The 26,459-nt window shown below is 53.0% G+C and overlaps 1 protein-coding gene across 1 annotated transcript in view; it reads left to right on the plus strand.

Moving 5' to 3' along the window:
• Positions 1 to 26,459, plus strand: part of LOC110197750 (uncharacterized) — a 33,469-nt gene that overhangs the window by 4,735 nt on the left and 2,275 nt on the right. The window contains 4 exon segments of the mRNA XM_078146449.1: positions 18,390 to 18,585; positions 19,157 to 19,255; positions 24,149 to 26,157; positions 26,159 to 26,458. Coding sequence (XP_078002575.1) covers positions 18,390 to 18,585; positions 19,157 to 19,255; positions 24,149 to 26,157; positions 26,159 to 26,458 — 2,604 coding nt within the window.

Genomic DNA, 26,459 nt, shown 5'->3' on the forward strand with positions numbered 1-26,459 from the left:
GACTTGCCCAGGGTCACACAGCTACTAAGTGTCAAGTGTTTAGTCTGTGGTCAGATTTGAACTCAGGTCCTCCTGACTTCAGGGCCGGTGCTCTGTCCACTGAGCCACATAGCTGCCCCAAGACATTATTTTCTTTAGAATTTTTTGTGCCTCTTTTACAAAGCTGTTAATTCTTTTTTCATACTTTTCTCTCATCCCTCTCATTTCTTTTCCCGGTTTTTCTCGCCACTCTTGTCTTTCTTTAGCTCTTCCTGGAATTCTTACTGGGCTTGTGTCCAATTAGCATTTTTTTCTCTGAGGCTTTCATCTTAGATGTTTTCACCCCATTGTCTCCTGAGATTGTATCCTCAGTTCTGTCACCACAGTAGCTTTTTATGGTCAGGTTCTTTTTTTGTTGTTGGCCTGGTATTCCAGCCTGTTTCTTGACTTTGAACTTTATGTTAAAGTTGGGCTGTGTTTACCTCTGGGGAAGAGGGCATAGTCCCAAGCTTCAGGGGTTTTTTGTGCTGATGTCTTTGGAGCTAGTTTTGGGGGTCTGCAAGTTTTTTGTGCTTCTCAGGTGATGTGATTGGGGGAGAGGTGTGGTCACTGCTCTCCTGATCTGCCCTCTGGTCTTTACCCAAGAAGGGCCCCCTGTTCCTGGTCCCTTGTGACTGACCACAAGTGCCCCTTTTGGCCCTGGAACTATAACCCAGAACTGTGTGTGGGCAGTACAAGAGGGTCCTGTGCCCAGTGCCAGCTCAGCCCTGACCCACTAGTTGTCTGGTCCCCTTACTGGCTCTGTGTGAGAACTTCCGAAGCTGCCGCTACCACTTCCCAGACCCACCACTGGGGCTGCCACCACATGTGCTCCGTGCCAGCCCCTGCCCATTGTCACATTGCTCTGCCAACCTCCCAGGTTGTCTTGGGCTAGAAAAATGTCTCACCCTGACATGTGCCTAGCTCTGCTTCTCTTAGATTCAGTTGGAGGGGGATGTTGGCAGCGTTCAACTGGGTTGCCACATGTTCTCTGCCGTCTTGGCTGCCCCTCCTCAGGGCATGTTCAGAGAAGGCTGGACCCCCAGTGCTGTGAGTGTCTAGACCCACCAAAGCAGAAGGAATAATCATTCGTAATCATTTAGTCCCTACTATATGCCAGGCATTGTGTGAGGCCATGACAAAGTCCAGGACAGCAGCAGATGGGGCCTGAGGAGACAGCTGCCCCGGGCACCCTCTTAATCAAGGGCCAAGGATGTGGGGGGAGCTCCTGCTGTCCTCAGCAGAAAAGGTCACCCAGGACTCAGGGTCCCTGTGGACCACTCTTTGCTCCCTGAGTTGCTGTGGCCAAAAAGACTGTGTCCTTGGGGCCAGCCACATGCCTCTCCGGTGAGGTCAGCCTGGACAGAGCTCTGGTGTTATTGGAATGACCTTCAAGGCCCCCGTTTCCTTGCTGTCCCAGGCCTTGTGGGAGCAAGGCCTTGTGGCCTCCTATGTGGTCCAGAGAGGGTGGAAATACCCCTTAGCTAGCCAAGGAGGAGGGCAGGGAGTCTGGTGTTGGGAAGGACAGATGGGTCAAAGCCTTGAGTTGGGTCCAGGGATGGGCTGCAGAATAGAGAAAGAAAAATGCTGTGGGACAAAAGGGGAGCCCCTGGGGAACCCCAGACCTCAGTCTTCCCTGCAGGCTGGGCCCGGGGGCACCTCCTGCCCTCTGGCCTTGGTTTCCTTCAGCATCAGGGGTGAGGCCCTGAATCTTGGTACAAATTGGGATGATTTACCCAGCAGATGGGGTGATTCTGTCTCTGCTGTTGCAGGCTACCTTTGGGTGCCATCTGTGGGCGTGGGGGTGGTTTTCCCTCCTCTCAGTTGATTGCGGCCCTTTTCAAACAAGTGGTTTCCCACAGGACTTGAGCTCAGTCTCTCTGAGGAGAAGGGGCCTCGGGCCTCTAGGCTCGGGTCCCGTCCTCTCTCCCTTTCATTTTTCCACACCAGTCATTGCTGCCTGCAGGCCTCTCACTGGCCTGGCCACTCACCTCTTTCTGGGTCAGTGGGGATCATAGGATGCTTTTGTGGGATTGGCTGCATCCGCCTGCTCCCTCCCTGTTTGTCCTCTTGCTTTGAAGCTCTCTCTGCCTTCCACCCCTTGGAGTGAGCATGGACCCCCCTTTTCTGCATCGTGGGATTTTCCTCTGTGCACACACATACACAGGCCCCCTAGTCTTGGAGGGTCAGGTGGGCAGGGTAGAGCCCAGAGGACTTCCCGACCTCAGTCGCGGATCCCCCTTCTACCCAGTCGTCCCCTGCCTCCCTCAGTGTGGTCGAGTCTGTTTTTGTGCTCGTGTCACGTCCTGCACGTCCTTGGTTGCTTGGGGGGCGGGCGGGGGTCTCTCCAGACTCTTGGATGGGTGACTGGGTTCTAAGCCCAGCATGGTGGTGGACACCTCTTGTGGATCGTGCAGGCCGGGGCCAGGCCTCTGGGTCTCCTTCCTCCTGCCTTGTTGTTTCTCTGAATGCCAGCCCACCCCAGAAAGGTGCAACTATGGGCTTCCCGAGCAGCTCCCAGGGGGTGGGAGGAGGGTGACCTGGATGCCGGGATTGGGAGCCATTCTCTTCCGTCTCTGCCAGGCCTGTGGTCTTCACAGAGGTGTTCGTGAGGCACCTTATCGCTGCCCAGCAGAAGGGGCCAGAAGGCCAGCCTCTCAGGATGAGTCAGGATGGGAGGGATTGTGGTCTCATATTTTCTCGGAGACATGGAGATGGGTGGGCTAGGTGTTGGTACAGCTGGGCACCAGCTGGTGGGCCTTTGGGTCTGTCACAGTTGGGATGACCCCAGGGCTTGCGAAGTGACCCTGGTGTAGACACACCAGGAATCCTCTGTAGCTGGTGGTCTCCTTCAGGCTACTGGACCTCACCCATCTGGGGCGATTTCAGTGAGACAGGCCCTTCAGCTGGGGCCCCGAAAGGATCTGTGAATGGGAGGCCATATTTTTAAAATACTAAATGCTTTTAAAAACTGGATAGTCTAACTTTCAGTATCACTGGTTTCCTTTGTAATGCTGTACATTTTAGGTTCTGACTTAACCGCATCATTCTGAGGCTTCCCCAGGATGGGGATGAGGGGTCCGTGACATAGAGCAAGGTTGGAAACCCCTGACTGAAGGGATTACCCTAATGGGAAATCCTGGGAAAGCCCGAAAGGTGGCTGGGGGGCTGCCGCATCTCCTCCTTTGATTACGGGTCATTTTAGGCCAGCAGAGGAGCGGGTTGGGGTGTCCTTTCCTCATGACGGTCGCTTCCTCGGTCTCATTGGTCTTTGGTACATAAAGTGACCCTTCGGTCTCGTCCATCTCCACCCTGGGCCCCTCACTCTGTCAGCAGGACTCCGTGGTTATCTCTGTGCCCGAGGGGACTCAGTGACTCATGCTGTAGGTGGGGGGAGGTGATGCTTGGCCTCCTCCGGATCCCACCCATTTTCCTGAAGACTGTTCCGCTCTCACTTCTTCCTAGGGTGTCCTTTTTAGAACTCGTCATGTTGTCCATCGCCGTGTGCCCAGCCCCGGGGCTGCACATACTTAGAACAAAGCAGTCTTTACTCCCAATGGGCATGTGCAGGCAAGGCGAGTGGAGGCAGGAAGCAAGTAGACATACACGTGTGTCTGTATGTGTAGTGTACATGCGTGGGTACGCATAATGTATGTGTGTGCGTGTTTATGTGTTGTACAGTGAGGGAGATGGGGAGGAGGCAGGTGGACATACAGGCGTGTATGTACGTGTGGGTGCGCGCGCGGGTGTGTGTAGAAAAGTGGGAAATGGAGGCAAGAGAGAAGTGTATGTACTTGTGTATTTGTACTTACGCGGGTGTGTGTGTGTGTGTGATGTATGTGCATGCATGCCGTGTGCATTGTGTGTTCTTGCGTCTCCTGTGTATAGCATGTACATAGTTGTATGTGTGTGTGTGCTGTGCATATTCTGTACGCATACTTGTGGGTGAGTGTATGTGTGTGCACATAGGTATATGTGTTGTGTGGTGGGGGAGATGGGGAGAGGCAGGTGTACATACACGTGCGTATACATGTGAGTGTGCATGCTCAGCATGCATAATAACATGAACCACTGCAAACACGTGCCAGGTAGCTACATCCCAGATAGTTTGGGGTTGCGTTATATTTGGGGGTAGGGGCAGTCAGGAAAGGCCTCCTGCCAGAGCTGGGGCCCGAGCTGCATGTCAGGGAAGGAGGGGGCGAGCCTTCCTAGGGAGGGGTTTGAACATCCCCTGTTAGTTTCTGTTTCTTGTGTTTTTGTGTTTTTTGATGAACAAGCCCTCATTTTCACCACCACTCTCTCCTCCCACCATCCCTTATTGGGAAAAACAAAGTCAGACTGAGCCCCACCTCCTGTTGGGGGTCCCTTTGCTTGCATAGCAAGCTTGGTTCCCCTGATGAAGTGCCTGAGGAACCTTGGGGTCAGCATGTGGAATTCCCGGGCCTCCCTTGGGTCGCCCCTTTGCCCTTTGGGTCTAAAATCTCCCCCTCTGGTCTCAAGTAGCGAGAGCCATGGCCTGGCCTTGGGGGACACAGGCCCAGATGCTCACCAGCTAGGGTCCGAGGGTCAGCCACTTCTCTCCACTTCCTCCTCTGTAAAACGGTAGGGTGACGCTGCGATGTCCTGGGGTCGTTGGGAGGGTCGCAGGAGGTAGTCGGTGGAAAGGCTCCTTAAATGCCCGCCTCCGGCCTGGCCTTTAGTCAGGCGCACTACGTTGGCCACGGCATGGGTTGAAAAGCAGATTCTGCTGTTTCTGCCCTCGTGGCTTTTCATCTGACATTTTGTGGACACCTTTGGCTTTCATATCCCTGCCGAGTGGGGAGCCCCCTGGAGACGAGGGAGGGGTTCCGGCTCAGGCTTCCCTTGGTTGGCGGGATCTGTCGGCTCTGTGTGTCATTTCTTGGGCTTGGTCATTGGCTGCCTTGTCTCACCCCTCCTGTGCGCGAGGGGCGTGCCCATGTCCATCCGGGGCCCATCTTCCTTCCCCCTTGTGGACTGAACCTCCCTGCTCAGCTCCCTTGCCCTCCCGGTCCTTCCTGTCCATTGCCCTCAGCCTCCATGGGGGACCATCAGCTGTCTGTGGGGGGCAGGGCTGTCTGTGCTCTAACAAGTACTCATTGACTGACCTAACGCCAACGAGGCCTTTGTCCTTTCCCTGTGCCTTGGGGGAGGGGGCTCCTCCTACCTCCCCCATCCCCAGAAGGGAGGAGCGATGCACCCGAAGGAGGTCGGGCCTAGTTCAGGGAGTGTTAATTGTCCAGCACTCAATCAATTAAGTGCCTGCCACATGCGGGCGCCCGCTCTCCGACTGTCTCCTAATTCCTTGAGTTCACCTTAAACCTGTGTCTCCTTTTTAATCCTTTGGTGATTCTTCCTTCTCTCCAAAGTTCAGCCTTTTTCTCCCCCCACCCAAACAGTGCCCTTTAAACATGAGAACGTGGGCTCCCCTCCTTAGGCTCGCACACGTCTGCTTGTATGCTGTCCTGGATTTCTGGTGTGGGTATGGTCCTTGTGCTTGCCTCTTTTTTTAATTAGCCTGGAACGCCTTGCGCCCCTCTTTCAGTTGAAGGTTCCTTGTGCTTCCCTGATGAGGAAGATGAGCTCTGCCAGACAGACTTGCAGGCTGCCTCTGAGGGGGCAGCTTCTGTTCTCTCCTCAGCTTCCTCGTGGCCGCAGAGTAAGCCTGCGTCGTTCAGCCTGCCTCCTTTGCATGCCTTGGCACTTCAAGCTTGGTGGTGCCAGATACCTTTTCTGGGAGCAGAAGGTGCTTTGTTGTCCCCTGAGGAACCTTCTGCAGACTTCCCTAGTATTACTCCTGGAAGTCTGCCATTCTGGGTGGAGGGGATTCTTGTCTTAAGGTCAGGTACTTTGGCTGCTGGAGAATTCACGTGTCCTTTTTTTTGTTTTTTCTAACATTGTTGGGTTTTGCTCCTCCCATCATCCTCCTTCTCTCTTCTCACCCTGCCTTCGCTCTGGCCTGGATTGTCACGGTCGCTGCAGACACTGGGGTCTCTGCCTCCAGTCTCCCCATTCCAGGCCATCTTCCCCTCTGCTACCCAGGGGGTTTTTCTCAGGCCCAGATCCAGCCGTGGCACCCCCAACTCAGTCAACTGCACTGGCTCCCTCTTGCCTCCAGGACCAAATACAGAGCGCCTGAGCACCCCTTGTGACCCAGCCCCTGGCCACTCCTCAGGCTGGAAAGACTCTCCCTCCTCATCCTCACCTCTTGGCTCCCTTCAGGTCCTCCCCCTTCATTCCTGCCCTCCCTGTGCTTTTGTGTGGAGCTTGCCTTGCATGTTCTCTCCCGCGAGCCCGGGAGCCCCTTGAGGGCAGGGACTGTCTTCAGCCTCTTTTGGGCCCCCCTGCACCTGGCACAGGCCTGGCACACGTAGGCACTTACTGAGTGCTCACTGACTGATGCATGGAAGCTCTTGCCAGGTGTGACGCCAAGTACCAGGTTCCGAGAAAGACTAAGTCATCCTCCGTCATCTGGTCGTGTGCCATGCAGATAGGCCAGGGTCAGCTGGGGAGAGCCCAGCAAAGGGCAGGCGCAGACAGGAGCTGGCTAGGTGGGATTCTCCCATGACTTTTCAGGCATCTTAGCCTTCCTCTTTCTGCAGGTTTCCTTAGCTCCACCATTGCCCAGGACTGTAGCCCATGACCCCACCCTCGAGGATCCTGCTCTTCCTCTTATAGGCGTGCCTTCTGTTCCCTCTCTCCATCCCTTGTCTGGGACCCTGGAGCTTCAGGCCTGGGCTGGGCCCCAGGGGCTTCAGACCTGGGACCCTGAGGCTTTGAGCCTGGGACCCTGAGGCTTCAGGCCTGGGACCCTGGGGCTTCAGACCTGGGACCCTGGGGCTTTGAGCCTGGGACCTTGGGGCTTCAGGCCTGGGACCCTAGAGCTTCAGGCCTGGGCTGGGCCTTGCCCCTCCTCAGGAAGCCCCTGGACCCAGACCCTGATCAGGCCTGGAGGCCTCTAGGTGCCTGGGCCAGCTCTTCAGGTTCAGTTGTTACTGCCTTTGTCAGTCATCACTGTTATTTCTGTCCTCCCCCGTGGCTCAGGGAGCATTCCTCTTATTCACACGCTGGCCACGGTCAGTCGAAGGGGAGGCCTGAACAGACCCGTGGTGTCGCGGATCCTCTCTGCTCTGCCTGTCTCTCACTAAAACGAGAGCCAGCAAGGCCAGGGTTCAGATCCTGCCTGGCTGCAGGGCTGTACAGCATAGACCCTGCCTCCGTGCCTCAGTTTCCTCATCTGTACCCTGAGGAAGTTGGATTCAGAGGCCTCGAAGGGTCCTATGAGTGTGATGCAGAGAAGGGTGCCCCCACCTGCCAAGGGAGGGCTCACTGGGGCTTTCCTCCAGGTAGCTCCTCCAGGGTCCTTGACCTGGAAACCTGTCTAGACTCATGTGGTCAGTCCCGGCCCATTGCTGGTCTTCAGGGCCAGTGGCATCACTCACTGGGGCCAGAGGCACAGTTCTTAGGGGATTCTTGCTCCCTGGAAAGGGGCAGGGGTGGGGTCTTGCCAGCCACACCCTGGGACGGGGGAGTGAGTGTCCTGTGGGCTCCCATAAGGAAGGAGCCACGCCAGGGCTTCAGTCTTGGCCTGGGTGGCTCCCGTGGCTATGGCCTTCCCTTCACCCCTGGAGCGGTGACCAGCCACTCCAAGTGAGTCCTTGGAAAAGGGAAGCGTAACAAGGCGGGGTTTGAGGGGTCTGCCTGCCCCCAGGCTATCCTTCAGCCACCAGAGAGATTTCCTAAAGTGGCCCCCTTCCTCCCCCTACCCCACTCAGTAAACTGCACTGGCTCCCTGTTGCCTTCAAAGCCCTTCCTAACCTGCCTCGTCCTCCCTCTTCAGGCTTCTTACGGCCCACTCCCTGACACCCTCCATCTCTTGGCTCTGAGTAGCCCTCGTACCTGGAACACCATCCCTTCTCTGCGCCGACTACTGACCCTCTTGGTGTCCTTTAAGTCCTGACAAAAATCCCCCCTTCTCCCAGAAGCCTTCCTTTTGTTAATTATTTCCCATTTATCCTGCATAGAGATTGTACATATGTACAATTGGCATGTTGTCTTCCCCATTAGACTGTCAGCTCTATTGTGTTTTTGCCTTTCTTTGTGTGCCCAGAGCTTAGCATAGTGCTTGGTACATAGAAGGTACTTAATCAATGCTAGTGGACTGACTGTCCTGATAATAATGATTGTTATAGCATTTACTTCAAGCTTTAAGGTTTGCAGAGTGCTTTATGGACATTTATCTCATTTGATCCATCCCACAACCCTGGGAGGGATGTGCCATTATGACCCCTATCTTACAGGTTAGGAAATTGAGTCACAGAGCAGTCAGGGTCACACAGCTAGTATCTGAAGTTGGATTAGAACTCAGGTCTTTCTGATTCCAAGTCCAGCACTCTAGGTACTGTGCTGCCCACTAGCTGCATAGCATGGTGCCCTCAAGGAACTTACATTCCAGCAGAGGTGACAACGTGTGCATATAGACACGTAAAAGACCTGAGCCTGCCAGGGCGGTCTTTGTGGGCTTCATGTGGGAGGTGACAGTGAGCTGAGTCTTGAAGGAAACCAGGAATTCCAGGAGCTCTTCCAAGTGTGGGACAGCCAGGACAAAGGCATAGAGGAAGGAAATGGGAGAGGGGTGTGTGTGTGTGTGTGTGTGTGTGTGTGTGTGTGTGTGTGTGTGTGCACTCTTGCATGCATACAGTAGCAACACGTGCAAAGGGGGAAAGGTGATGAGTTCTGCCTCATGCATGTTTAGCTTGAGAGATCTACTCAACTTCCTTATGGTCGTGATGAGACTGGGGTCTCCAGTGAGGGAGGATACAGAGAGCAGAGAGGAGGCTTCAGGAGAGACCCCTGGGAGATGCCTCAGGTGGGTGGGTGGGACCTGGATTCAGAAAGGTCGGGAAGGGGGGGACCAAAGAAAGATCCTTCAGCTGAGGGGGAGGTCAGAAGCCGGGCTTCCAAGGGGTGAGGAGAGAGTCTGAGGAGGAAGTAAAAATGGTAAGTGTAGACAGCTTTTCCAAGGATGCGAGCTGAGACATGGTAGGGTCTCCTGAGGGAGGGTGTGGAGGATGCAGAGACTCAAGCAGATTTGTGGCAGCACAAAGATGAGAAGAGAAGACGGCAAGATAGAAAGGAGGGTCTTGGGAGGAGAAGGAAAAACCTCCTCGTTGTCAGAGCCTGGAGGAGAGCTATAAGACGTGCAGAGCGGGGAGCCCTCAGCAAATGGCCGCCTTGTTGTTCTCAGGCAAATAGGAGGCTAGGTCTCGCGCTGAGACTGAGGGAGGCTTGAGGGGAGGAGAGAAAAGAAGGTTTGGGATAGGGGATCAGTTAGGGAGGTGGGAAAGGATTGTCTGACTTCAGGGAGGGTCTAAGACCTTGTGCATATTCCATACAGGCCTGTCCTGTTTCAGGGTGTCTTCAGCTCTGTTTAGCAGCTTGTGAAGAGGAGCCAAGGTGGATGGGGGGGAGGGATCTAGTCAGCTGAACTGGTCCACTGCACCCTTTAAGGGTCCCAGGCCTCCTTGTAGCCAGTTCAAATCCATGGTCTCATCAGCACTTGGTTTGAGAGTAGAGCCTGGTCTGCTGCAGCTGTCTCCTCTCATTAGTGTCCTGCCTCAGATCTCTCCCCGCTGCAGTCCATCCTGCACACGTACTCACACGCACCCCACCCCCTGACTCTAGGGTCTCCCTAGAAAGTTCTGTCTTTGGCACATCAGCCCCTCATAGCATGGCCCTCTCCTACCCTTCCAGCCTTTTTACACCTAATTCTTCTCTACAAATTTACTATCCAGCAGTGGCCAAATAGTCAGCAAGCATTTCATTAAGTACCTACTATGTGCCAGGCACTGGGCCAAATGCTGGAGATACAAAAAGAAGGAAAAAACAGCCCCTACCTTTGAGAAGCTTACTGTATAATCAAGGAGACAACACATAAATGACTCTAGACAGACAAGCTCTATGGAGGACAAAACAGAGATGACAAACAGAGGGAAGGCCCTAGACTTAAACTTCCTACATAAGGTGGGATTTTAGTTGGGACTTGAAGGAAGCTGGGGAGGTCAGTAGTTGAGGTAGAAGAGGAAGAGGGATGGCCAGAGCTGAGAGGCGGACACAGCCTGGAGACCAGTGTCACTGGATGGAAGAGGACTAGAAAGGGAGAAGGAGGCAGCTTAGGGAAGGCTTTGAATGCCAAGCAGAGCATTTTGTATTGGATCCTGGGTGATAGGGAGCCACTGGAGTTTATTGACTCGGGGCACTGACATGATCAGATCTGTGCTTTTGGAAAATCACTTTGCAGAGAGACTGAAGGCAGGCAGACCCTCCCAGCAGCTAATGCAATAGTCTGGGTGTGAGATGATGAAGGCCGGGTGCCTGGGTGGGGACAGGGCCCAAGGGGAGAAGGGGGCGTATTGGAGAGATGCTGCAGTGGAGGTGAAACGGACAGGCCTCAGCACCATCTTGGATCTGGGGGTGAGAGAGTTAGGAGCCCAGGGTGACTCCTAGGTTGGGAGCCGAGGGCCTGGGAGGAAAAGGGTGCCCTCTACAGTGACAGGGAGGCAATGCTGCCTACTTGCAGTCCCCCAAATATGGCATGCCATCTCCTTTCTCTGGGCCTTCGCCCCCCATGCCTGGAATGCTCTTCCTCCTTACCTCTGCCCCTCGGCGTTCCTGGCTTCTTGTAAGACTCAGCCCAAGATCCCCTCTTCTGCTGGAGGCTTTTCCCATCCCCTCAGCTGTAGTACCTTCCCCTGTCTACTCTCTCTGTAGCTTGTATGTCTCAGTTCCCACTGTCTGGGCTTCTCCCCAGCAGTTTTCCTCCCCTGGATGGGCCTCAGCTGTCAGGAGTGGGCAGGCTCTAGCTTGGATCACCCTTTCAGAGGAGCTCAGGCCACGTGCCCTTTACCCCCACTTCACTCTCTGGACTTCTCCACTTCTTTAGCAGCCTTGGCCCCTCCTGGGCACCTTCCCCCATCTTCCATCTCCCTTTCCCCATTCCAACTTCTCTTTCTGAGGGCTCATCTTTCCCCATTAGAGTATAAGCTCCCTGAGGGTTGGGACTGTATAGTTTGCATTCTTAGCCCTGGTGCCTGGCATGTAGTAGGCCTCTATTAAGTGTTTGCAGATTGACTGATTATAGAGTTAACCTGGTTTATTATGAGGTTACGGTTGGGAAGGGAGGTAAGTGGAGCCAGAGTAGGATAGAGGCAAGGGACATTGTGGGATGGAGGTATTGGAGGGCACAGTGAGGTCAGAGAGCAGGTTTAGGAAGGGTGGAAGAAGACCTGGTGATTACGGTCAGCTGGGCACCCTGCTTAGTGCTGGGAGTTGAGAGAAAAAAGCCACATAGGCTTTCCTGTTGGGGAGGCAATATTTGCATCTCCAGGTGTGGACAAAATATATGGTGATAGTTTGTGGGGTACCCAAGAAACCAGGGGGCTCCAGGGCTAGGGGAGGCCCCCTGTAGTAGGCAGCCTAAAGCAGTCTTGTAAGGGGAAACGAGGATGTCTCTTGAGGCCCAGGTGGGGAGGGCGGGGGGGGGATGCAGAGACGGGAGATGGAGGGTGACGAGTGAGAACAGTCAGAAGAGTTCATGGGAGCATCACAGCTCGAAAGAGAAGGACCCTGAATGTCGAGAGAGGAGGTAATAGGAAGCAACTGCAATGAGCACACAAGCCAACAGCCTTGGGAGGGACAGTGTCCCCCACGGCCCCAGGCCTGCTTCCAGCCCCGCTCCCACAGCCATCCTCCCGAGAAGGATCTCCCAGGCACCACCTGCACCCCAGGGCAGGGCAGCTGGGCACCCCGAGGGAGAACTTGAGAGCAGCAAGTGCCAGGCAAGTCAGTCCCCCCACCCACCACCACCCTGGCCCCCATCTCCCCTCAGACCCTGAGGGAGACAGCCCAGGGCCTCGAACCCATGAGCCAGGCTTCCAGCCCGGCCCCCACAGCCTGATGACCCAGAAAGGAGAGTTCTTGGTACCCACGTCCTGGCCCTGGCAGGTGGTTCAACATCAGAAACCAATGGCATCTGATCAGTGGCAAGAACATGAAAGAAGAGGCCTGCCCACTGGCTCTGCTGCTGCCCCCAAGGACCACGGGTGGGACCTTCCCATTGGACTTGCAGCTGAGCCCTTCCCTGGGTGCTGTCTCCCCCACTAGAAGGGGAGCCCCTGCAGAGCAGGGACTGTCCCTGGAGCTTAGCTTGGCTTGGCACACAGTAAGTACTTAATAAATGTCTTCTCATTCATTCAGTTTATTAAGTAGGGGGTGGCCTGGCTGTTTTGGATGCCACGTGGAGGATGGGCTGTGGAGCAGAGGCCAGTCAGAAAGCTCTACAAGCTGTCCAGGTGAGAGTCCAAGGCATGAACCCAAGGGTGGCCTTGTGAGGATAGAGGCTTCTTGGCCGTGATGGGGTGAGGAGTGAGCCCCTGGAGCCCCCAGGTCCAAGGCAGGCTCCACTCCTCTTCCTCAGCTCCATCAGGTTGCCAGCCATCCACGCTGACGGAGCCAAGGCCACGCTGCCCACAAGGCACATCCTGATTCTCCTCTCCCCATTCAGATGGGGCCCTTCTTCCGAGGCCGTTCTGAGAGCCCTCCTGAGGACCAGCCCCTCCCTCTCTTCCTCACTTTCAGTTCCTCCCCTGGTCCCGTCCTCTCAGATCCTTTGGCACTTCCTTTCACTTGGCTCTAGGCCTTATCTGTCCTTCTGTCCCCTCTCCCTTGGTGATGCCATCTGCTCCCATGTCCCCAGCTGCTGGCTGGCCATCCCCTCAAGCTCCTCGCAACCCAAGCAGGCTTCAGAGCTGGGAGGGACCTCAGGCAGCAGTTCCCTGCAGAAGAGGCTGGCCAGGTCTCCTCCCTCTGTCCGAAGGGCAGCCACCGCATGCCAGGGCAGTGCGGCGAGACTGAGCAGTAGCACTGACGGACTCTAGGGGGATTCCCCCCTACCCCTCTCCCCACAGATCTGCTTTTTTTCCTTAAAATTTTTTTTAAATTAACGTTTTTTGGCAGTAACAGGCAGCTACATGGTGCAGTGGGTAGAGTGCCAGGCATGAGGAAGACTCATCTTCATGAGTTCAAATCTGGCCTCAGATACTCACTAGCTGTGTTACCCTGGGCACATCACTTAACCCTGTTTGCCTCAGTTTCCTCATCTGTAAAAAGAGCTGGAGAAAGAAATGGCACAGCCACTTCAGTAACTCTGCCAAGTCATGGAGAGTTGGGCGTGACTTCCGATGACGGAACAACAAAAACAGGAATAATGGTAGCTGACGTTCTTGTAGGCCGGTAGCGAGCCAGGTGCTGGGGGAAGCCTGTTACAGCTGTGACCTCACGTGGTCCTCATAACAGCCCTGGGCCACGGGGGAGCTTAGTCATCATCCCCATTCCACAGATGAGGAGCCCAACGCAGACGGAGCTAAAGCAATTTGTCAAGTGTCTGAGGCCAGATTTGAATTCGGGTCTTCCTGACTTCCCACCCCCACCTTCCCCTAACTGAAAAACTAAACCAAGCACAACCCTAGTGACAGGAAGTGCGGCTCTTTCTGCCTCTGAGTCTGTCCCCTCCCTGTCAGCAGTGGGCAGGTTGCTCCTAGTGTAGGGGGGCCCTTCTTCCTGACTTCAGCCTGAAAGCTTGCTCCAGCTTCTGTCTCCCCTGCCCCGGACTGTCCCTAGGACACAGAGAGGGCTCTGGTGGCCCCTGAGTCTTTTCTTCTCCAGCTCCTTCCACTGACCTCCCCTCTCCCCAGGGGGGTCCCTGACAGGATCCCCCACGAAAGGCCAGGACTGAAGAGCTGGAGAACTCCATTCGCTTGTGGACGTGTCTCTGGGCAGTGGGGCCACCCTTCCCCCAGCAATCCAGACGCTGTTCTCTGTGGCTGACACGCGACATCCCTCCCCACCCCCAGCTCTTCAGCTCAGTGGCCACCGTGCCTCCACCCAACGTGCTGGTGAAGGACAAGGTGATATTTTTTCTACATCCTAATAATACCTTCCAAAGTTCTGTAAGGAATCTGTTAACAAGCATTTTACTCAGCCCTGCTGTGTGCCGGACATGCTATGAAGTGCTGGGGATACAGGTTTGTTTTTTGAAGTGTGTGGGAGAGAAGAACTGGTCCCTCCTTCAGAAGCTTCTGTTCTGTGGGGGATGAGAAGTCTGTAAACAAAGGGAATGTTTTGAGGAAGGGCTGTCCTAAGGCGCTAAGCTTCCGTGGGCATGGGACACATGCCAGGTGCTTACTGAATGCTTCTTGCCAGACTGACCAGTGGCTGAGAGGTCAGACAGAGTCAAGGTTACTGGCCTCTTCCTTTCTTTTTGACCTGTGGGGCCCTTGTCCCTCGCCAGTCAGGTATCCGTGCGTCACCTTCCGCTGCGTCCCCCTGGTGACTGACAACTGGCCATCCCAGAGCTCAGTGCCCTGTCCAGACCTGTGGCTCTGGCCTTTCCAAGGCAGAGGGAACAGGGACAAGGGACTCGTGAGCTGCCCTGCCCACTACTTTATACTTTTGGCAGGGCAGGTCACATCCTTCCATCCCTACTGTGGGAGCCTGCCTGCTCTTCCTTTGTCCTTGGCCTTCCCACCAGCCCAGGCTCACTCTGGCTGGGGCAGCCCCATGATTTATTCCTGCTTGTCCCATACTTCACGTTTGCCCCCTGGCCTTGTCCTTCCTCCTGACCGCTGTTGTGTCGCACCAAGGGGCAACAGAGCTCCTCCTTCACTTCTCCCACCTCTGGTGTCCCCCATGAGCCAGGCCTCCACTTCCATGTCCTTCTCGACTCCTCAATCGCCCCACTGACCGAGCCTTGGCATTTCTGCCTCCTCAGCATCTCTCCCCATCTGCTCATACCATCACCTCTCCAGGTCAGGCCTTGGTCTTCCTCATTCCTGCTGCCCTGCTGCCCACTGGCTCCTCAGATGAGGCGTGTGTTCTCCTCCAGGCAGAATCCAAAGTACCTTGTGGACACATGAGGCTTGCACCAGGCAAACAGGACACATGGCTACCTACCAGACATCCCACATTCAGCCTCAGGCTTGTCCCTAGGGCAGGGCAGCTCCCCAAGGCCATAGCCTCTGATTCCTGGCTGACCCTGTTCCCACGACCTGCTCTTCTCTTCTCCCTCCAGATTCTACTGCTTGGGGGGGGGGGGTCTCATCAGCTCCTGTAGATTTATGTTTCTACTGTGGATTCTCTCATCAACTTCTCTAGCCCTAATACTAACCAGACTTCAGGCTTGCATCTCCAAATTCCTACAGGACATCTTGAACCAGAGGATAGAGCTCTGGGCCTGCGGTCAGGAAGACCTGCGTTCAGATTTGTCCTTAGATACTCACTGTGTGACCCTGGGCCAGTCACTTAACCTCTGTTTGCCTCAGTTTCCTCATCTGTAAAACAGGCGTCGTAACAGCCCTTCCCTCCCAGAGGCGTGGGGCTCTAATGAGACAGTAATCGTTCAGAGCTTCACACAGCCTTTGGCTTTCAGAGAGGACCAGTGATGTCGCTGGGTGAGGCAGAAGTGGCCCGTGCAAGCTGTTGCGCATTTTCAGCCATTAGTGAGCACTCCCTAACGGCTCAGCGTGTGTGAACCGGAGCCTTCCCTGTTACCCACCGTACACCCAAGAGTGCTTCCAGGCTCCTCGCCATTCCTTGCCCCCAGATGCACGCTGGTGCCGAGGCCTGCTGGTGGTTTGACACTTTGTGACGTCTGTTGAGTGCGCCCAGACTGCTGCGGGATCCTGTCAGTGGGTGTCCCAGCCACCAGTCTGTCCCCGTCCCAGTCTGTCTTCCCATCTGTCAGAAGTGTGAGTCTGACCCTGTCATTCCCCTATTCAGTGAGCTCCAGGGCCTCCTTGCCTGCTTCCGAATCAAAGATAAAATGCTCGCCATCTAACACATTATACCCACCTCCAAGTACTCTGGTCCAGAGGCACCGGCCTCCGTCACTCAGCTCCAGCCAGTCTCTGACTGGCCCCCAGGCCTCTTGGCATGCTCTCCCTCCACCTCCCTGCCTTGGGCGTCCTTCGGGGCTCGGCTACAATTCCACCATCCCCAGGAAGCCTTTCTCCCTCACCACTAATGCCAGACCCTTCCTTCTGTGCATTACCTCCCATCTGTACCCCATTTGTAGCTTGTTTGTACGGTGGTTTGCTTCTTGTCTCCCCGTTAGACAGGGAGCTCCCTGAGGGCAGGGACTGTCTCCGGCCCTTCTTTGTACCCCCTAGAGCTTAGCACAGTGCCTGGCACATAGGCACTTCAATGCTTTTTGACTGACCAGGTGGATGAATGAGTAAAGCATTTATTAAGTGCTTACTGTGTGCCAAGTCCTGGGCTAAGTGCCAGCAGAGGCTCCCCTTCTATGGGGGAGACAGCACCTAGGGAAGGGCTCAGCTGCAAGTCCGATGGCAAGGTCCCACCCGTGTCCTTGGGGCCAGCAGCAAAGCCAATGGTCAGGCCTCTTTTTTCATGTTCCTGCCCTGATCAGATCACACTGGTCTCTGATGTTGAACCACCTTCCAGGGCCAGGACATAGGTACCAAGAACTCTCCTTCTGGGTCCCCAGGAGCTGTGGCTGTGCCTCCTCCGGGGGCCGTTATCTGGTGTCTCCTCCGTAGGGGTTGCACCCCAGGAATCGTTCTTCCCACAGCTCGTGGGCCTGGGGTCCGGAGCTGTCTTCATGAGGAGATGGTGGTTCGTGGTGGTGATGGTTTGATTTGCCTGCTATACACCGCTTTCTGTCTCTCTCTGAGGGTGCCTGTGCTGGGGGTGGCTGGCCCTCTTCCCCAGCGGGTGGCCATGAAGGGTAGGCCAGAAGCAGAACTGCCCTTCCCAGGGCTCCTGGGCCTAGCCTTGAGGGGAGTAGGAGAAAGTGGGGCAGGATTTACGGTCAGGGACATTGAGTTCAGATCCTGGCTCTTCACTTACTGTGCATCTGACTTTGGCTCACGTGATATCCTGTCCCATAAAGAGAAGGTTGGACTCTACATCACATAATCTGATACTCGTATGACATGTGCAGATCACTTCTGTAATGATCTCATGTAGCAGAGAGTGGATCTGGACCGAAAATTACTGATACGATCTTGGACTTGGCAGGGCCGGAGGTATTCAGAATGAAATACATTTTCTCCTGAAAAAAAACAAACAAACAAATCACAGAACCCAAGAAGGGCAGTCCAGGGCAACCCCGAGCTGAAGGAGGCCCCTCTCTAGGGCAGGCATCCAGCGTCCCCTGGACATGGCAGCGGTCGTCATCAGCGTGTCCGTCCTGGTGTCGTCTCCGTGACACTTTTGCACATCACGCATGTGTCAGACTGCCCACATGGCCTCTGCTTCTCTAGTGCAGGCTCAGTGAGGGAGGGTCCCTTCCCTTCCCTTCCCTGACGGCTGCACGGCCCCTCCACCATCTGGGCCCCCGTGACTCCCCTGGGGTGCCTGGATTTCCTTGCGCACAGGGAACCGTGATCCAGCCGGGCCTCATCAAGGCCTGCGAGGCCAGTGTTGCCCCCTGCAGCCAGCCCTCTGCTGTGTGGCCAGGCCAGGGCGTTTGTTCTGTAAACCCCAGTGGTTCTTGTCTCCAGGATCCAATAAGGAGTGCTGTGCTTGGCGTTCAGAGCCCGCCGTTACCCGGCCCCTCCAGCCTTTGCAGGCGTCTTGGGCCTGACGCCCCACTGAGGCCTGGTCGGTCCAGTGACCACCTCCTGGCTGTTCCACAGACGAGACCCCGCTTCTCCCGCTCAGCTCTGGCCATTCTCTCTGGCTGTCTCACAGGCCTGGAAGGCTCTCCCCAGCTTCCGTTGTGTTCTGACTCCAGTCCTGCCTTGTCCAGGAAGCCTTCCGTCTGTGGATTGCTTCCTGTTGATCCTGTGTAGGGCTGGCTTTGTATAGATTTGTTTGCATGTTGTCTCCCCCGTGAGATTGTAAGCTCCTCGTGGGCAGCGATTGTCCTTTACCGCCTTCAGCGTCCTGGCCGCTCAGCACCACGCCTGGTACATAGTAGGCGCTTCATCAGTGCTGATTGACTGACTGACCCAGTAATAATCATTGCTGTAAGAATAGCACACATTTACTTCAAGCTTCGTGATTTGCAAAGTGCATCACAGACATCTCATTCAATACTTACAGGAGAGGGAGGGAGTTGCCATGATGACCCCATTTTATGAGGACACTGAGTCAGGTGGAAGTGAAGGGCTGCAGAGCTGCTACGCGTCTGAGGCTCTATTTGAACACAGGCCTTCCTGATTCCAGGCTTAGTGCTCTAGCTGCTGCACCACCAGCTGCCTCGAGGCCTCCCTCGTGCAGGTAGCGGGGTCAGCCTCAGCAAGGAATGACCCCTGTGCCTTTTTTGGCTTCAGGTGTCCCCGGTGGTCCCTGGGATGAACAGTCCGTTGCCACTGCGCAGTCCAAGCGTGTCCACCGTTCAGGAATCAGTGATGTTCAAGGATGTGTCTGTGGACTTCACCCAGGAGGAGTGGGCGCAGCTGGACCCCACCCAGAGGAACCTCTACAGGGACGTGATGCTGGAGAACTATGAGCACTTTGTGTTCCTGGGTAAGACTGGCTTTGCCCGGGCCCCCCGGTGAGGGCGGCTTTGCTGGGGCTCGAGTTCCTTCTCTGGGTCCGTCTTTGCAGCAGAGGAGTGAAGGAAGAGATATTTCTTAAGGGTTTACTACGCACCAAGCACTGGGGCGAGCTCGGGATGCTAAGAGAGAAGCCAGGCAGGCCCCTCTTCCCGAGGCAGATGAGAAGCTCCAGCTGCAGGGCCCAGGGTCCACACCCCGCATGGGTCATCCTGTGGGCAGGGTGTGGAGCAAATGAGTAGCGCCCCCTCCCCCAGGTCCTCTCCTCCCACCCCTGGGGACACAACCTCCCCCAAGCAGCAGCAGGAGGCCCGTGGCCTCAGCAGGTCCAGGATGGCTTCCTGTCCCTTGCCGCTCTGACACCCGGCAGAGCCCTACCAGAGCCCTTCTGCCTCCATTTTCCCATTGGTCCAGTGCAGGCAATTGACTCGGTTGATGTCCTCTGCCTGGGTGATTGGGAGGCTCCCAGCATGCACTGTCCACCAAATGGGATCGCTGCCTTTGGACCCAGTGGCGAGCCCTCTCCTTTCCATCCCCGTCAGGGCTTCCCGTGGCCAAGCCGGAGGTCATCTCCCAGCTGGAGAGAGGGGAAGTACCTTTGTTTCCAGAGCAGCCAGAGCTCTCCACCAGCATTTGCCCAGGTGAGTGCAAGGTTGCAGGTGGACAGGGCCTGAGGGCATCCTGGCAGCCCTGAGCTCCCTCCCTTTCCCCAGAAGGCTTCTGCTGTTGTGGTTGGGTCCCATGTGCTCAGCCCTAGGGCTGCATGAGTGGGGTTCCACAACTGTCCCCCTAAGTTTTTCCTCTGCCACCTTCAATTGCTGCCTCCGCTCAGAGGCTTGGTGTGCTCTCCGGAAGGCCTCCAGACCTGCATTCTGGCATCAGACACGTTGCCTGAACATGCGGTGAGTGGCCAAGTGCTGTTCCCCCCTCGCCAGGCTGGACGATGTAGAAGCAGAAAGCTCCTTTTGGGGGTGGGTCGCTTCCACTGCACTGACTCCAGGCTGCCCTCCAGAGACATTCTGTGAGTTAGGGCCACAGCCGGTGCCTCTGTTAGTGGCTGGTTGTAGGTGAGGACTTGGGCGGAGCATGAGTGAGCCCCCCTCAGCATAGGCTCCATCACCGTCAGTTCAGTTGTATGGGATATTTTCTGTTTTGTGTCCTCGAAAGAGTAGTCAATCTAGGGTGGAAAGGAGCTTTGGAGGACACCTGGCCTGACATGGTGCCAAAGGTAGGATTAGAACCTGAGCCCACTGGCATCAGAGCTGCTCCTCTCTCCATGCTGCCACCCTTTCCTGGCAGAGCTGGATGGCCCCGGTTGAGTCAGCAGGGGCGTTATAGCCCCTCGGGCACATTGGAAGGACAGTCAGACAGCTGGAGGTGCTTGAAGCAATAGACCTTCCACATTGGCCTGTTTGTAACTGAGGCCTAACTGAACAGAGCTGGAGGCTAGGGAGGAGGGGTCCTGGGGGTCGGCAAGGACCTTCCAGAGCCTGCCCCCCCCCCCCAGACCTGGCGCCCCGGAGGGCCGGGTGGGGCCTCCAGAGAAGTACAGACACACCATCGAGGGCCCATCCTTGCATCCCCAGGGGGCAGGCTCCCCATCTCTGAAGACTGGGGACTGGATAGTGAGGCTTTTGTTGTATAGGCCAGGCTGTGGGAGATCCCAGAGAGGGGGTGGGGAGCACAGGAGCACAGGGGGTTCTGAGGCCTTTGTCGGGTGTGGGAGGTGGGGAGCCAGCCTGGGGTTCTAGCTGTGCCTCTCACACCTCTCAGTGCCTCCTGTTTGGGTGGAGGGAGTTTTTCCCTAGGTGGTCTAGAGCCCAGTAAGATCCCAGGGCAGGCTGTGTCCCAGGCTGAGTCCTTGCGTGGGCAGTAGGTAGCATCTCAGGTGCTTCTTTGGTTCAGGTGTTGGGGGAGGGGTGTCAGGTAGTGGGGGACAGGTCACTTCCCTTTTTGAGCCTCAGTTTCCTCATCTGAAAAATGAGGATGATAAGCCCTGCAGGACCTGTCTTATAGGTTGTCAGGATCATGGCTGGGAAGTGCTTAGCAATGGGGGCAGTGGGTGTGTCTGCGTGCTCCCCCCACACAGGTCTGTGGTGATGTGGGGACCAGCCCACTCCCTCCCGCTTTGTTTTTCCATCTAAGCCTTACCGTGATCTTGGATGTTTGGATTGCATTTTATTAAAGGTCCTGTCCCAGTGATCTCATCTGAGTTGTCTCAAGCTTTGATGCCCTCCTGGGATACAGATCTAACTCGGATTCAGGCCAGTAGCACCACCCTTCCAGACCTGCGTCAGGGCCCTTTTGCCCATGGCTTTCTTCTTTAGCTTGGTCTGACGCCGACTTGTGGGCTGGTTGATTGATAGCAGGGGAAGGGATTGAGAGAGCCTTCCTTTGCTTGAAAGTTCTGTGGGACCAAGGTGAAGGGGGAGTGCCCTCCAGGAAGGAGGGCCGCCCACATCAAGGCATAGAAATAGAGGGAATGGTGTATTTCTCATGAGAAGCAGAAAGCTGGGGTGAGTGTGTGTAGGAGGGAATGATGTATAATAAGGCTGGGAAGGGACATGGGAGCCCAGAATGAAGGAGCTCATATTTGATCCAAAAGGTGATGGTGATGGTGATGGTGGTAATGATGGTGGTGGGTAATGTTGATGATGGTGATGGTAATGGTGCTGTTATAGTGGTGATGGTGGTGATATGGTGGTGATGGTGATAATGATGGTGATAGGGTGATGGGAGTGGGGGAGTGGATGATGATAATGGTGGTGGTGAGAATGATAGTGATGATGGTGGTAATGATGGTGGTGATGGTGGTAATGGTGGTGGGTAATGATGATGGTGATGGTAATGGTGCTGTTATAGTGGTGATGGTGATAATGATGGTGATAGGGTGATGGGAGTGGGGGGGTGGATGACGATAATGGTGGTGGTGAGAATGGTTATGATGGTGATGGTAATGGTGCGGTTATAGTGGTGATGGTGGGAATGATAGTGGTGGGTGATGGTGGGGAATGGTGATGGTGGTGGTGGGAATGACGATGGTAGTGGAAGTCGTGACGGCGATGGTGAACATCTCCATAGTACTTTCAGGGTTGTAAAATGCTAGTAAGTGTTCAGTCCCCTTTGATCCTCCCAACCCTGTGAGATCAATGCTGGGTGATACAATGGATAGAGCTATAGACCCGGAGCCCGGAAGTCCTGAGTTGTTGTGTGACCCTGGGCAATTCATGTAACAACCTCTGCCAGCCTCAGTTTCCTCATCATTAGAGTGGGAGTAATTATAGCATCTAGCTCCCAGGGTTGTTTTGCAGTTCTAATGAGATAATATTTCTGTAATGCACTGTATAGATGTTAGTTATTGTTATTATTATCCCCATTTTAGTGGTTCACATTTACAAAACACTTTCCTCACCACCAGCCTGTCAGTTAAACAGTATAAGGATTACTTTTTGTACGGAAGCCCAGACCTGTGATTTCATCAGTGTAGGGAGCCCCCACCTATAAAACTCCATGGCCAGTACAGATCTTCAACTTAGAGTGTTGGAGAATCATCTGAGCACTCAGCCCATGCTCCTTGCTCAGAATCACACAGTCAGTGTGTTTCAGGAACAGGCCTCGAACCCAGGCCCTATTTACTCCAAGGTCAGCTCTAGTCACATGACAAGCTGCCTCTCCCATCAATCAATATTTCTTGGCTCATCTTAGGGGTAATTTCATCCTTCAACAGGCAGAAAACCCCACAAAAGATAAGCCTTTTACTCCTCAGATGAGAAAACAGAATCTTGGAGAAAGCTTGGGACTTCTCCAAGCCATTGTTAGTGATTGGGAAGGCGGGTGCTTGAGTGACAGTGCCTGTCACTTAGTAGGAGCTCGATAAATGTTTACCGACTCTCTGGCTGACTGCCCCCGGGCCTTGTGCTCAGCCCAGAGTCCGGCCCTTTGTTCAAGGGGCCACCATACTGCCTGTGCTGAGGCTTGGCACTAGAGAGCTGTTAGTGTTGACACAAAATCCACAAAATGCTACTCCTGGGAAAACGTTAGTCCACCAAACACAAGTGTGCATAACTCCGTACACATTCCTGTGATCCTGGGACTTTTCCATCTTGTCTGGAAATATATTTTAGGGGGCTTTATCAGCTAGGTTGCTGAAGTCCAGGACAGCTGATGGTATAGTGGGTAGAACACTGAGCCTGGAGTCAGGAAGACCTGAGTCTAAATCTAGCCTCACACGCTTCCTAGCTTTGTGACCCTGTGACCTACCATCTCTGGCAATAATAATAGCACCTGCCTCCCAGGGTTATTCTGAGGATTAAAGGAGATCATATTTCTACAATGCTTTACAAACCTTTAAGTGCTATACAAATGTTAGCTATTATTGTTATCATTATTGTATCCTCAGCTGTAGAATGGGGATAATAATAGCAGCTCCCTCATGGAGTTGTTGTAAGGCTCCGATGAGATAATGCATGTCAAGTGCACAGTGCCTTGCATGTAGTCATTATGTAATAGTTATTTCCTTCGTCTCTTTCTCCCAGTTCTCTTATCCCCTCTGCTTCCCTCCACCTCCATTTAGGTCACTGAGAACTACAAGAAGTCCAGATATCTTATAAATATTTAAGAAACTAACTTGGTTTTAATGATTTATTCTTTTCTTTTTTAAAATTTTATTTATTTATTTGTTTTGCTGGGCAGTGGGGTTAAGTGACTTGCCCCAGGGTCACACAGCTAGTAAGTGTCAAGTATCTGAGGCCTGATTTGAACTCAGGTCCTCCCGACTCCAAGGCTGGTGCTCTGTCCACTGCACCACCTAGCTGCCCCATGATTTATTCTTTTTTTTTTTTAAAAGGTAATTGGGGTTAAGTGACTTGCCCAGGTCACATAGCTAGTAAGTGTCAGGAGTTTGGTCTGAGGCCGGATTTGAACTCAGGTACTCCTGAGTTTAGGGCTGATGCTCTATCCACTGTGCCACCCCCACGAGTTATTCTTAATGAGCTCTCTTTGAGTCTTAATAATTAGATCTTTTCTGAATACTCACAAACTTCATGTTTATTGATCGCTTATTGAATTTGGTTTGAGATCAGTGGCAGGTTTACCAGTTTGTAGTTTCCACAATTAGCAGATTTCTCCTTTTAGAAAATTCAGACATTTTCCCAGTGATTACCAACCATGATTTTTTGAGACCCTTTAAGTGCTTCCAAAATCCTGGAAGAGAACTCATTTCATATGTCTAACTCTGGGTGCTGTTGCTATCTTCTCATCTGTCTTTGGGCTTCCAATTTCTCCAAAGTTATTGCTCTCGTGTCCCTCCTTCCACCACGCTTTGCTTTTTTGAAAGCAATTAGTGTGGCATTTTGTCTTTGTATCCTGAGCACACACACTCCTCCACTTGTAGCAGGAGTTTGATAAGTGCTTGTGAATTAAATTGAATTCACAGTGTTTTTCTTGCCTTTTCCAAATTCATAATCATTCTCTTTGATGGAATTTTCTCCTCACACAAAGAACAGGGAACATTCATACTTCTGTGTTTCTTTCAGATTCCCTTAATCAGGAGATTAAATGTGAAACCTTGGACTCAATTCCACAGCACATCATTTGTATGGAAACATCTGATGAGAAACTCACAAAAGATGGTTTCTGGGATTCTAAGATGGGAGAAGATTGGGAATATGACGTCATGTTAGAGAGGCAGAAAGCCAACCAAGAGAATCAATATAGTCAACTAGAAACTGTTAATGTGAAAAATTTTGATGAGATGAATATCCATGGAAGTAATACATTTGGGAGAGATTTCGATCTGGGGTCAATCTTTGTTCCACCACAGAGAGTTCCTTCAGGACAAAGTCTTTTTAAATATGATCCACTTGGAAACAGCTTTGATCAGTTTTCAGACCTAATTTTATATAATGGAATGTCCTTAGAGAATAAACATTGTAAGTACAATAAATGGAAGAAGCCCTTCGATTACCACCCAGATCTTTTTCCATTCCACCCTGTAAATCCTGGAAACAAACCCTATGAATATAATGAATATGGGAAAACCTTCAGCCCAGGGACATCCCTTATTTATCATCAGATAATGAATACTGGGGAAGAACCCTTTCAATATAATGGGGAAGGCTTTAGTCAGAGAAGCTTTTTTAATGAACATAAAAGAATTCATGCTGGAGAGAAGCTCTTTCACTGTAATGAATGTGGGAAGTCCTTCAATCACAAAGGTAACTTTACTAAACATCAGAGAATTCATACGGGAGAGAAACCTTTTCAGTGTAATGAATGTGGGAAAGCCTTCAGCCGAAGGGGAAACCTTACTGTACATCAGAAAATTCATTCTGGAGAGAAACCCTTCCAGTGTAATGAATGTGGGAAAGCCTTTATCCGGAGGGGCAGCCTTATTGAACATCAGAGAATTCATGCTGGAGATAAACCTTTCCATTGTCGTCAGTGTGGAAAGACCTTCAGCCAAAGGGGAAGCCTTACTGAACATCAGAGGAGTCATACTGGAGAAAAACCTTTTAAATGCAATGAATGTGAGAAAAGTTTCTGCCAAAGGACATCCCTTTTTTATCATCAGAGGGTTCATACTGGTGAGAAACCCTTTTCATGTAAAGAATGTGGGAAGGTCTTCAGCCGCAGCGGAAGCCTCTCTAAACATCAGAGGATTCATACTGGTGAGAAACCCTTTGAATGTAATGAATGTGGGAAATCCTTTAGCCAGAGGGGAAACCTTGCTAAACATCAGAGAATTCATGGTGGAGGGAAACCTTTTGAATGCAACGAATGTGGAAAAAACTTTACCAACACCTCATGTCTTGCTATACATCAGAGAACTCATACTGAAGAAAAACCCTTTAAATGCAATGACTGTGGAAAAGCCTTTAGTTGGAGGGTACGCCTTATTGTGCATCAGAGAATTCATACTGGGGAAAAACCCTTTGGCTGTAATGAATGTGGGAAAGTCTTCAGTCAGAGGGGCCACCTTAATGCACATAAAAGAATTCATACTGGAGAGAAACCCTTTGTGTGTAATGAATGTGGAAGAGCTTTCAGCCAAAGGATATGCCTGACTGAACATCGAAGAATTCATGCTGGAGAGAAGCCCCTTGAATGTACTGAATGTGGGAAAAACTTTAGCCACAGAACATCCCTTTTTTATCATCAGAGAATTCACACTGGAGAGAAACCCTTTGAGTGCAATGAGTGTGGGAGAACTTTCAGCCAGAGTGGGAACCTTACTGAACATCAGAGAATTCATGCAGGAGAGAAACTCTTTGAGTGTAATGAATGTGGAAAGGCCTTCAGCAACAATTCACGCCTTGCTTTACATCAGAGAAGCCATAATGGGGAGAAATTTTTTCAGTGTAATCAGTGTGGGAAGGTCTTTGGTCAGAGGGCACATCTTAATGCACATAGAAGGATTCATACTGGAGAGAAACCCTTTGAGTGCAGTGAATGTGGGAAAGCCTTTAGCTGGAGGGTAAGCCTTACTGTGCATCAGAAAATTCATACTGGAGAGAAACCTTTTGAGTGTAGTGAATGTGGGAAGGTTTTTTAGCCAGAGAGGACACCTTAACACACATAAGAGAATTCATACTGGAGAGAAACCCTTTGAATGTAATGAATGTGGGAAAGCCTTCAGCCAGAGGGGACACCTTACTGAACACCAGAGGATTCATGCTGGAGAGAAACCACTTGAATGTAATCAGTGTGGGAAAAACTTCAGCCATAGGACATCCCTTTTTTATCATCAGAGAATTCATACAGGTGAGAAACTTTTTGGATGTAGTGAATGTGGGAAGGTCTTCAGCCAGAGTGGAAGCCTTACAAAACATCAAAGAATTCACACCG

Source organism: Phascolarctos cinereus, unplaced genomic scaffold (assembly GCF_003287225.1).
Source record: "Phascolarctos cinereus isolate Bilbo 61053 unplaced genomic scaffold, phaCin_HiC Scaffold_726;HRSCAF=1367, whole genome shotgun sequence".
In the NCBI taxonomy this organism is placed as follows: Eukaryota; Metazoa; Chordata; class Mammalia; order Diprotodontia; family Phascolarctidae; genus Phascolarctos; species Phascolarctos cinereus.